Source organism: Heteronotia binoei, chromosome 17 (genome assembly GCF_032191835.1).
Source record: "Heteronotia binoei isolate CCM8104 ecotype False Entrance Well chromosome 17, APGP_CSIRO_Hbin_v1, whole genome shotgun sequence".
NCBI classification, from domain to species: domain Eukaryota; kingdom Metazoa; phylum Chordata; class Lepidosauria; order Squamata; family Gekkonidae; genus Heteronotia; species Heteronotia binoei.
In genome coordinates, this window is record NC_083239.1 from 20,123,015 (window position 1) to 20,135,487 (window position 12,473).

The following is a 12,473-nucleotide window of genomic DNA, read 5'->3' on the forward strand; positions in this document are numbered from 1 at the left end:
TTGTATCTTACCATTAAGGTCCTAAAGGCTTTTGCTGAGATACTTATAGGATAACTCCTCCTGCAGCTTCCAACCCATGTGTAAAGGTCCTGTTCTAACCAGAGGACCATTTTTTGATACCATTGTAGAGTGCAGAATGTCATTTTTCTGCCCCTGGCTTATTTTTATGGTGTGTTTTAATACTGGTAATCCTTCTGCTGTTGCATTATGACTTTATCCTTTCTTTTTTTAACCTTTCAGCAAGTTTCTGGAGAGGCAGGATACAAATCTTCCAATTAAATAGAATAATTGAACATTACAGGAATGATAGGTGAGCGGAATTGCACTTTCTTCCCACTGCTGCTACCAGTATTATTGAACATTTATTTACTCCTGCGGGGATATGCAGATTTATATAGAACGCTTTAGCGCCAAGCGGAACTCTTTAGAGTATGTGCTGGAAGGAGAGAACCAGATTTGACCAGAAGGCTGTGGAGGGGAGAACAAGAAACCAGTGTGAGGCTCTAATGGCTGAGACTTTGGTGTGGAAGCAGGAGGAAATATTGATCATATCTGTATTCCCAGCCTTCCTGCATACATGATGTAGCCATTTTCACAACAATCTCATGAGGACTGCTTGCATTTCATTTTCAGACCTGACTGAAGAAAAGTTAAATCCTCACTATTCCGTTTCACCTGCACTATGTTTCTGTTTCACCACTAGAGAGCAGCAAAGAAACAGCATTTGGCTCTGAAGGAAAAGACAACTCAGGGACTGAAGGAAGAAATATACAAGTGAGGCACACTATATTCTCCCTGGGCTCTATATTCTCCTTAATGCTAATTCTCCTCAGCACGGTGTGAAAGGATCTACTGCCATGTGAGATACCACTCTAATGGCAGAAAGTGAAGAGGACCTAAAGATCCTCTTGTTGAGGGTGAAAGGAGAGCACAAAAGTAGGCTTGAAACTCAACATCAAAAAAACTAAGATCATGGCATCCAGCCCCATCACTCCTTGGCAAATAGAAGGGGAAGACATGGAAGCAGTGACAGACTTCACATTTCTGGGATCCAAGATCACTTCAGATGGTGACTGTAGCCATGAAATTAAAAGACGTTTGCTCCTTGGGAGGACAGCTATGCTAGGCAGTATAATAAAAAGTAGAGACATCATCCTGCCAACAAAAGTCCGTATAGTTAAAGTTATGGTATTCCCAGTAGTAACGTATGGCTGTGAGAGTTGGACCATAAGGAAGGCCAAGAGCAGAAGAATAGATGCTTTCGAGCTGTGGTGCTGGAGAAAACTCTTGAGAGTCCCTTGGCTGCAAGAAGATCAAATCAGTCAGTCCTAAGAGAAATCAACCCAGACTGTTCCCTGGAAGGTCAGATGCTGAAGCTGAAATACTTTGGCCATCAAATGAGAAGGGAGCACTCACTGGAGAAGATCCTGATGCTAGGAAAGACAGAAGGCAAAAGAAGAAGGGGACAGGAAAAGATGAGATGGCTGGACAGCGTTCCTGATGTAAATAACACGAATTTGTGCAGACTTCAGAGGATGGTAGAAGAGAGTAGGGCCTGGCGTGACTTTGTCCATGGGGTCGCAAAGAGTGGGACTTAACTGTGCGACTAAACAACAACAACTGCCATGAGGACAAAATCGCTTTTTTAATGGAGTCACATGAACTCCTGAAGCTGCCTTCTACTGACTCAACATCAGTGTTTTCTACTCAAAATGGCAGCAGCTCTGCAGTCTGACCGAGGGCTTTCACGTTGGCTACCTCCTGATCCTTTTAAATGGCCTGAATGTGAGACCTTCCATATCTCCTGCCCACAATTTGCCACTATATATATATTAAAATCCTGGAGACCCACACAGAATAAATGTCAGATGCTTGAGAGCCACAAGATATGAAATTCAGATGTTGGAGGGAGGGAGGGAGGGAAATAGATGGGGGAAGAGGGAGGTGGAAAGAAAGCAACTTTAACCAGTCTCCAAGCCACTGGCTGGATTGGCTTGGAGAAATGATTTAAAGAGAGAAATGCCTTCTCCAAGCCAGTCAACAGGATGGTGGGGGCTTCAAGAGCAACACAATGTGTGAAAGAGCCACATGTGGCTCCCAAGCTACAGTTTGGCCACCCTGATATAGACATACTGTTTGAAATATTAATAATTTAAATACCATAAATATAAAATACAGTAAAAACAATCAGATATATTACACAACCAATGGCATAAATTCTCAGGGGGTGAATGTTTAAAACCTAAACTGCCTGATAGGCAGGAGGAGGAGGAACAGGAGAAAAGGAGGCCAGTGCTAATGAAAAGCCTGTTGTCTTCCTCAACCATACACTTGGCAGCATAGCTCCATTTTACAGGCTCTGCGGAATTGTATCAAATCCCACAGGGCCCAGATCGCATCTGGAAGACTGTTCCATCAGGTTGGAACCAGGGCCAAAAAAGCCCTGGCTCGAGTTGAGGACAGCTGGATGCTCTTGGGGCCATGGATCACCAGCAGGTTTTTATTGCTTGAGTGCAATGCTCTTTGGGTGTATGCCAGGTCTCAGACCATTTAGGGCAGTGGTTCCCAACCTTTTTGGCACCAGAGACCACTTTCATGAAAGACAATTTTTCCGTGAACTGATGTGGGAGGCACTGTGGGGGGTTGGATTTATATCCCGCCCTATACTCTGAATCTCAGAGCGGTCACAATCTCCTCTACCTTCCCCACCCCCCCACAACAAACACCCTGTGAGGTAGGTGGGGCTGAGAGTGCTTTTACAGCAGCTGCCCTTTCAAGGACAGCTTCTATGAAAGCTATGGCTGACCCAAGGCCATCTCAGCAGGTGCAAGTGGAGGAGTGGGGAATCAAACCGGGTTCTCCCAGATAAGAGTCCGCACACTTAACCACTACACCAAACTGGGGGTTTTGCTGCCCTAGGCTGCTCCCCAGCCCATGCCCCTGCCCCCCATGGGGGTCTTTAAAAGTGGGGAGGAGACTGCGGCTGTTTCTGCCATCTCCCCACTAGGTGGCCAGGTGGCAGGCCAATCTGCCGCACCCTCCCATTTAAAGATCCCACCCAACCAGTTGATCGGCGGGGTTCTATAAATGAGTAGGCTAAGGTTGCAGCAGCACTGCCCCTTCCACTGGCTCAGAATTGAGGTGGACTAAAGAGGCCGTGTGGCCTTGATCCAAGGCTGCTTCCCCTACAATAGGATGCAGCTTCGGAGCGAGGCCACACTGCCTCTTTTATCCACTTGGATCCTAGGTAGTCGGGGGGGGGGGGGGCTCTGCCTTGCTTTGCGGCCCAGTTGGTAGCAGGCCACGGACCGGTACCGATCCACAGGCCTGGTAGTTGGGGACCACTGATTTAGGATTTAAAGGTTACCACCAAAACTTTAACATGATTTGGTGGTCAATCTGGAGCCAATGCAGCTGGCGGAACACTGGTTGAATATATGCTCTGACGGATGTTCCTGTAAGAATGCATTCAGCTGCATTCTGGACGAGTTGCAATTTCCAGGTCAGTCTCAAGGATAGCCCTTCATAAGAGTGAGCTACAGTAGTCTAGCCTGGAGGTGATCATTGCATTCATCGGGGGGGGGGGGCAGAAACTGAACTGACTGTTTCACCTGGAATAGATTATAAAAACATGGTATTTCCTTCTTGTGGGCTGCCTGTGAAGAAACAGCAGTTTTGAGTAGGGAGCAGAAAACCTGAGCATGCTGCTAGGAGTTAAATGAGTAATGAAGTATGCTGCAAAATCTCTCTGTGTGGATCTGATGAACAGTAGCATCTCTGCCCTCACCTGTACATTTGTAAATAAAGCAAATACATTACAAAGCCTTGATCCAAGGCTGCTTCCCCTACAAGAGGATGCAGCTTCGGAGTGAGGCCACACTGCCTCTTTTATCCACTTGGATCCTAGGTAGTCGGGGGGGGGGGGGGGGCTCTGCCTTGCTTTGCGGCCCAGTTGGTAGCAGGCCACGGACCGGTACCGATCCGCAGGCCTGGTAGTTGGGGACCACTGATTTAGGATTTAAAGGTTACCACCAAAACTTTAACATGATTTGGTGGTCAATCTGGAGCCAATGCAGCTGGCGGAACACTGGTTGAATATATGCTCTGACGGATGTTCCTGTAAGAATGCATTCAGCTGCATTCTGGACGAGTTGCAATTTCCAGGTCAGTCTCAAGGATAGCCCTTCGTAAGAGTGAGCTACAGTAGTCTAGCCTGGAGGTGATCATTGCATTCATCATGGGGGGGGGGGGCAGAAACTGAACTGACTGTTTCACCTGGAATAGATGATAAAAACATGGTATCTCCTTCTTGTGGGTTGCCTGTGATGAAACAGCAGTTTTGAGTAGGGAGCAGAAAACCTGAGCATGCTGCTAGGAGTTAAATGAGTAATGAAGTATGCTACAAAATCTCTCTTTGTGTGGATCTGATGAACAGTAGCATCTCTGCCCTCACCTGTACATTTGTAAATAAAACAAATACATTACAAAGTCCTAAGTTTCTATCTCATGCCTTCCAAAGGGCATCAGTCCAGGCAGTGCTAACACAGGAACTTCTCGTAGCTCCAGAAAGTAGACTAAACCACCCTATACAGCTGGCTTGGGGCCAAGCACTATAATTGCTACCTGGAAATAAATCCCTTTAAACAAAGTGTATGAAGCATCTTCTGAGTAAACATGCATAGGACTGTGCTGTAATACTACAGTTACAAGCTGTAATTCTGTGCAGTTCTAAGTCCTATTACATTTTGAATACCACGTCTGCGAGTTACTATAGAGTTACATCAGGGGTGGCCAAACTATGGCTCAGGAGCCACATGTGGCTCTTTCAAACATACTGGGAGACTCTCGAAGCCCCCACCACCACGCCAGCCAGCTTGGAGAAGGCCTTTCTCTCTTTAAGTCACTTCGCCAAGCCAGCCGGCAGCTTGGAGAATGCATTTAGTTAAAGCTGCTTTTTTTCCACCTTCCCCATCTATTTTCATTCCTTCCCGTCTTGAAACTCTCAAACAGCTGACGTTCATGTCTTGTAGCTCTCAAACACTGATGTTTAGTCTATGTGGCTCTCGCGGTGACCAAATTTGGCCACCCCTAGGCCTATGAAGCTGAACTAAGGCGCTGCACCATGGACTAAAACTGCGCAACAAGGCGCATGCGTACTGCGGCAGCTAACTATACGGACACCCCGCCCAGCCAAAAAGTCGCCTCTGGTAAGCATGCGCAATTCTTCTAGCGAGCACGCGCCCATGGCTTCGCTTTGTTCTTACCTCGCAGGCAGCCTTCCGCATGCGCAGCAATAAACTTCGCCAGGCAAGCTTTGTTTCCCACCCCCCACCCGGAGACCTGATTGTTTGACAGCGCATGCGTGTTTTGAAAACGCTTTCACATTACGCGTGCGCGAAGGGTGCGCGCGGCGAGCGGAGGAGAAAGGAAGGCGGTGCCCGCAGTCAGGCGATGGTGCGCCTGCGCAGTGGATCCAGTGCGTCGGTGCTTTTTTTGGTCGTTCGGCGTGAGGTGGGCCTTGCGCGTGCGCAGTCCGCGGTTTCCTAGTGCTCACGCAAGCGTAGTGGAGAGCTAGGCTGAGTGACAGTTGGTGGCGGCCGCGGGGTTCGCGCCTGAGAGAAAAGCAGTCGGAGAAGCGCGAGGCGTTCCACTCCGGGCCTTCCCTCTCCTATCACTTCCTCTCTTAGCGGCCCCGGCGCTCGGTCGGCGTGGCAACCCTGTTCCCTCGCGCGCCTTTGCCGCTCCTTCGGCCGCGGATGCAGCGCCGCGAGGACCTCACCACCGCCCGCCTGGGCAGGGCCCCGGGCGGTGCCGCGGCCTCGGCCCGACTCCAGTCGGCCCAGGCTGCTGGCACGTCGCGTAGGCCGGGCCGGGGCGGAGGGGCGCGGGGGGCTCAACCGCCGCCCCTCCTGCCGCCCAGCGCCACCAGCTCGGCCCCGCCGGCCCCCAGCAGCGCGCCCACCCCGCTGATGCCAGGCGCCACCGTCAAGACCGAGCCCGAGAACAAGTACCTTCCCGAGCTCATGGCCGAGAAGGACAGCCTGGATCCCTCCTTCACGCATGCCATGCAGCTCCTGCAAGCCGGTAATTGCGCCGCCGCCGGGCCCACAGTGGGGAGGGAGGGAGGGAGCAGGCCTGGGCAAGGCCTTTCCCCCATGTTGCTGCTGAGATGGCCTTAGTAGACGGCTTGACTCGCCCGCCCTTACCCGTGGCTCTTTTCCAAGCTCCCCATAGGTTAGGTCGCCATTTCGTGGGAGGGACGCAACGCGCGGGTTTTCCATGGGCGCGTACATGATTCAGCACCAGATTGCGTGCCTGTAGCGTACGCATGTTAAGAAAAGTTACGCTGATTTTGTACAAAATGGAAACGGGGCCCAGCGCTAACTTCCGTTGGTGGCTTTGCGGGTACAGGTAGCTGTATCGTCTGATGGACCTTTTCTCTTACACGCGCACACCTCCAATTTCAGTGGTAGCTGTTCGGGAATGTTCGCAACCGTGTTGCGTGTCTGAGGAGGCTGGGGGGATTATTTTTCGGCCCTTCGGATCTTGCTTACACGTGGGCATTGCGGGTGTTGTGCTGAACTCTAGGCCATGCCAGCTTGTTTCGTCCTTACTTTGCACACAGTTTTAAACAACTGAATTGGTATATATTTTGAAAGTAGGAACAGAACCCAGTATGGATCTTATCTCCCTTCTCGCCCCCCCCCCGTATGGTTAGGCAGGGTCCCCGTAATGAATAGACCCCATTTATAAAAGCAAGGCTTACCAGACAAGCAAGACCGATTTATTTCCACTGCCCTTTTCTGTGTTTACTTGAGGGAGGGTAGAAAGCAGCCAGACTTCTTGATAAATGTTTGCACTGAAGTTTAATGGCTCCCCCCCCCCCTTGTGAGCCAGTGATGAGCCAGTTTTGACGGAACTTAACATTAATAGACGTTAGGCCTCATATACATGGTAATAAAACACTGGCCAGGTCTAGTATTTGAGATAAAATCACAAATACAACTAATCAACCTGTTTTGACAGAATTTCTGAGGAGTGAAAGAAATTGTATTGCAGTTTTTAAATTCTGTATTGCATGGCCACCAGAGGCAGTTGTTGCTCTCTAAAACCAAGGATGTCACTCACAGCCAGACTAATAGCTGTTTGCAAGCTTGGAGTTTTGCACCTGTAAGAACATATTTCTGGGTACAGTTATGCTTTTGTCTGCACATGGTTGTGAATTTAGTCACACAATGCCATTATTGTTGAAAATGTTTATCTTCAAAATGATAGGATTTCATCCACATATACCTGTGTGAAAAATTGACCTTTTCAGTATAAACGGGGCTTTTTTGTAGCAGCAACTCCTTTGCAAATTAGGCTACACTCCCCCCACCCCTCATGTAGTCAATCCTCCAATAACTTACAGGACTCTTTTGACAAGGCCTACTGTAAGCTCTTGGAGGACTGGCTACATGAGGGTGGGTGGCCTAACATGCAAAGGAGTTCCTGCTACAAAAAAAGCCCTGAGTATAAATATTTAAATTGTACTTTGTTAATATTCAGAAGTTAAGGTAAATTAGCTTTACAGGTAACCAAGGTTACAGGTCAAGTTCTTTTCTGTAGCCCTCAGTCTACCAAGGCTAGTGAGATGCCAGTTTATATGCTGATGTGGAGTAGCTGAGAAAACAAATGATAGAGAACTGGAGATAAGATTTGACATTGCCCTGGGAACACTTTAAGAGAATTCAATGAAAGAGAAACAGAAATTATTGGGAAAGAGGGGCTTAGAATTTTCAGCGTTTTCTGCATAGTCCTTGATCATATGTATTATGGGTAGGAGAACTAAGTTTTAGACTAAGGAAGAGAGGATTGCATTTCTCAAAGGTTTTATTTTTATTTTTCTCAGTACTTATGTAGCTTTTGCTTAACTATGGTTTTCTGTTTTGTAATCAGTAGCTGCAATATTGAGAAAATTAATTTTTCTTTGTCTAAGAATGGTGTTCTGTTTGCACTCACATAAAAGCCTCCCTTACTAGGACACAAACAGAAGGTAGGGAGACTCCTCCCTGAATCTGAATTAATCTTAAATTAGATTTTTCAACTGTTCCTAAGATCCAAGGTAATTTGGCAACTGGGTAAAGACTGTGAATTTGCAGCAGTATTTTAAAATACAAAATTTACCTAGATTAGGCATGTAAAAGTCTGGGGAAAAATAGAAAGCACTGGAGGGAAAAAATCCCCCTGAAGGCATTTATTTAAACTTTCTGATTTCTGCTGTAATGTTAATTATGACAATACACTGCTGAGGAGTTCAGTGTAGTAATGTATACTGTTAAAGCAGTAAAATAAATTGAGGTTTGATAAAGGACTGCATATATTTCAATTCTTTTTGTTTTCTTTAATAGTGTAGATTAGGTAGTGGGAACAGTATTCTCCTGAATCTTCCTTTGAACCTGGAAGTGTTAGGGCAAGAAGTGTGTGAGAGAGAGAGACTGGTCGATTCTGAGTAGTTTGGTGTTAGGCTGCTCTCATGGAGTTACTATCTTAATTGATTCATTTAGTTATGTTCAGACATAACAAGACTATGGGGGTTTTCACTGATTTTTTTCCCTGTGGCTTCTAAGCAGTATATTTTCCTTTGTGAGATTAACTGGGCAAGCTGAAGTATTTGTAGTTGCTTTCTGAAAATTTTGAAGCCATAAAAATAGTTTTGTTTGGGAAAACAAATGTCAGTTTGTCTGAGTAATATTTATTAATCCCAAACTCCAGCATTAATAATATTTGACATATTTACAAAATTTGATAGTCTAAATGCTGGAGTTTTCTATAAGAAAAGCCAATAAAGCAATACTAGACAGAAACTCTATGCCCATCTGCCTTACAGCACAATCCTAAAGAGACTTACTCCAGTATAAGCCCATAAAAATGAATAGGCTTAGACTGATGTAACTCTTTAGGATTGCACTGATACAGTTTATGTCATCTAAGTAGTAGTGGGGGGGGGGAACGAAAGTTGAAAATAGGAAACAAAAGGGAAAATGTTACTTGTCTCATACAATTACAATAGGACTAGCAGCATGCTTGGCTAGCTAGCATTGAAAGAATTATTGTCTAGTAGTATAATTATGCACATACCATGTTAATTGTGGGTAAGCTCAGTCACATTGAAATTTTTAAAAATGTATTACGGTATGTGTCTGCTGTATACATATCACTAATGCTACAGATGCATGATAATACACATCATATTACACATTTTGACCAAAATTTTATCCTAAAAGCATTTCACTCACCCAACAAAATACTTATTTAGAGTTGTTTTAGCTTCCCCCCAAATGTACTATTTTTCTATTGGAAAAATGTTGGGATTTTCTTTTCAATTTTTTTTTTGTTGTTGTTGGGCTTAGGCATCCAGGTTGTCACATCTCTTAAGCCCAGCCAACCCTGTAACAAGAGTTGTATTACTGTGTCTGGGCCATGCTTTTCTGACTTGTTAGTGGTTTACAAAAATGCTCATCTTTTCCCACGGTCAGAGAAGGATTTAAAGAACTGTGCACAGGGATTTATTCAAAAGGTAATTCCTGGTTGGTTGATTTAATTCTAAGACTAGGGTTGATTTTCAAACCACAGCTTTCTGCATATCTACCCTCGTTTTCTTTTGCAAAGACAGAGAAGGGCTTTGTCCTCAACCTTCCGTTCATGTCTCTGGATATCTGCAGTAGTCCTTTTTCCACTGGAACAAAACGGGGAGCAAATGGCAGCCTTTGTCTTCTCTAGCAGCCTCCTTCCTCATCTTGACAGCGCCTAACGGCCTCCTAGCTGTATTACCACAGTGCAGCTGCTGTGTTTTCAAGCTCTTGCTATATCAACTGATCCCAACTGCCTGGCAATAACTAGAATTTAGAACAAAGGGGAAGAGGGGGTGGTTATTAAGGGTGGTGTGGGGTTGTGGTCTATGAACTAATCAGTCCTGCAGAAGTACAGATTCTGTTGTTTTTTTATAACTGAGAAACTTTGTAATTTACAAATTATGCAGAAATTTTAATGTGTTCCTCAAAAGTCCAACAATGAAATCTTATCACCAGAGATAATTACAGTGGCATAGCTTGTAGCAAAACAAAAGTGTAGTCGCCCTTTAAAGATTAACAACCCTTGAGGATGAGCTTTTGTGAAACAGTTTCTCTTCTTTGGATACAATAGGAGAAACCTCAGTTTTACAGAAACTATTATATCTCAAGAAGTGCAGGAATAAATGTTGACCTTTAAGGTGCCACTGAACCTCTGTTTTGTTTTATCACCAGAGATGTTCTTGCTTTAATCAAAAACTTCTAGAGAAGAGTTGCAGGTTCTACAGCAATTCACCCAGAGCCCTGAAGATACACTGTTAATTTATCAGTATACTTGCTGTGGTGAAACGGCTAAAAGTGAACATTTTGAAACTGAACCCAGATAAGATGGAAATGACACTGGTGGAGAGCCTGAAGTCTTAAACTGTATTGTGCTTCTCACTTTGGTGGGGTTCAGCTGACCCTTGCTGAGTAGGCTCAGAGCCATGGGGTTATACTGGATCCAGCATTACTACTGGAGAAGCAAGCTAATATAGCCACAAAAATGCTTTTTTCCCAACTTACAGCCCAGAAGCTAGACCCTTATTTTAACTTGGCTGATCTGGCTGACTGGATCCATGCCACAGTGACATCCAAGGCTCAGACTACTGTAATGCACTCTGCATAGGTCTCTCTTTGAAATCAACTTTGGAGATTCCAGTTGGTGTCAAATTGTGGCAGAAATATAAGTGAGCCTGGGGCATTTCTGTATGGTAGCTTGAATTAGCCCGGCCTCTATTCTGTCAGGTCTTTGGCTTAGCATCTGTAATCTGGCTAAGTGCTGTGTTTTTCCAAGTAAGAGTGCATTCTGTCCTAAAAAGAATGGTTTACATTTCCAGAGTCCAGGGTAACAGTCTAAACATCTAAGATATGGAGATATGTGTCTCCATGATTCCTCCTTGATACACAGAGGGGTTACCCAGAGTAATTCTGGACCACAGATAATATACAGATTGTCATTTGAAGAGATGCCAGGATAATCAGGGCTTCTTGCCTTCACTGAAATTTTTTTAACTACAGGCAAAGTTAATGAAGGGGGAATCCAATGGCAACTTAAAGACCAACAATCTTTTTTTATTCAGGGTGTAAGTTTTCATGTGCATGCACACTTAATCAGACTATGAAATGGGATACAGTGAGCAGTGCTACATATAGACAGTGGGCAGTGAATAAACATGCAAAATAGTACAAAGTTTAACATGTAGCATAGCGTTATAAACATTTTTTCCAGTTTGCCAATACAAAAAGCATACATTAGAATACAGTGGATGTATAACTCTATCTGGTGAAGATGGGTTTAACATATTTAATGAGATAAAAAACAATATCCCTATTGAGTCCTGGAGAGGAGTTTGTTCCAAGTGTTGTAATAATTTGTAATGCAGCAGTTTCTCTTTCCATTCTATTCTTGAAATTCCTTTGTAATAAAACAGCTACTTTGAGGTCACCCATTGAATGTCCTGGAAGGTTGAAGTGCTCTCCTACAACTTTCTCAGTTTTGTGATTCTTGATGTCAGATTTGTGTCCTTTATCCTTTGGCACACTTAAAGGCATACATGGTGTTGGAAGATGAGCCAGTGAATGAGCCTGAGATGTTCCCACCTGGATCTGTCTGTATGGAGGGGGTTGAGTTTTATCATACATCAGATGCTCATAACAGACCTGACTGACAGTTACATCCTATGGATGGGGAAAGATACATAATATCTGGGTTTATTCTTGTTCCTTGTTCTGGTCAACCACCATCTTTTCTGGGTCTTGACGAGAGCATCCAAGGAAATTCTTTGGAGGGGTGTCAAACATACAGCCTGTGGCCTGGATCTGGCCCCTGCAGGGCTCCAGTCAGGCCCACATGCAACTGGCTGTCTGCTGCTTTCTGCTTCCTGTTCCTCCTTCCCATTTCCAGAATTAGAGCTGGCTTTTGCCCAGTCTCTCCTATTTTCTGCTTCACATAGGACAGAGAGTCAAGCTTCCCTTCTCCCTCAGAGGTTGTCGGACATCTCTGTGGGTTATTCCTACTGTTCCTTCAGGGAGGCAGGAAACACTTTTTTCACCTTCCTGTTGGCGCCTTCGGAATAACCCCGCCCTCAGTTTTGTTCCTGCCTCTACAGGGAGCAGCAGCACAAGGCTAGGCTAAGCCTTTTTTCTCTTTTTCTCTTATTTCTTTCCCTTCCATAGCTATTTCTCTTCCTCCCCTTTCTCTTTCCCTTCGCTGGGCAAAGGCAGCAGAGGGGATCAGATTGGGCCGTTTTAGAATGGCCTGCAGCAAAGACTGTTTCCTTTCGGATGAGGAGGGAGAGTTGCACGCCGTGCCTCTCGCAGCGGCAAATTGCGTTGAAGGTGCCGACCTGCCTTCGTGGCTTGCTCGCACCCTTTCCAATG

General features: G+C 45.4%; 2 protein-coding genes across 4 annotated transcripts in view; one reads left to right on the plus strand and one right to left on the minus strand.

The window, feature by feature from the left end:
* Nucleotides 1-6,115, minus strand: part of PTP4A2 (protein tyrosine phosphatase 4A2) — a 57,639-nt gene extending 51,524 nt beyond the window's left edge. The window contains exon 1 of one of the 2 annotated variants that reach the window (XM_060257910.1): nt 6,012-6,115. The gene's annotated coding sequence lies outside the window, so the exon portion shown is untranslated. Of the gene's footprint in view, nt 1-5,264; nt 5,338-6,011 lie in introns of those variants that run through there. The other variant, XM_060257912.1, reaches the window with a different exon arrangement.
* The window catches only part of KHDRBS1 (KH RNA binding domain containing, signal transduction associated 1), a 33,509-nt gene continuing 26,588 nt past the window's right edge, over nt 5,553-12,473 (plus strand). The window contains exon 1 of one of the 2 annotated variants that reach the window (XM_060257909.1): nt 5,553-6,084. In XM_060257909.1, the coding sequence (XP_060113892.1) occupies nt 5,757-6,084 (328 nt within the window). In that variant the 5' untranslated portion in view covers nt 5,553-5,756. The remainder of the gene's footprint in view (nt 6,085-12,473) is intronic. The other variant, XM_060257908.1, reaches the window with a different exon arrangement.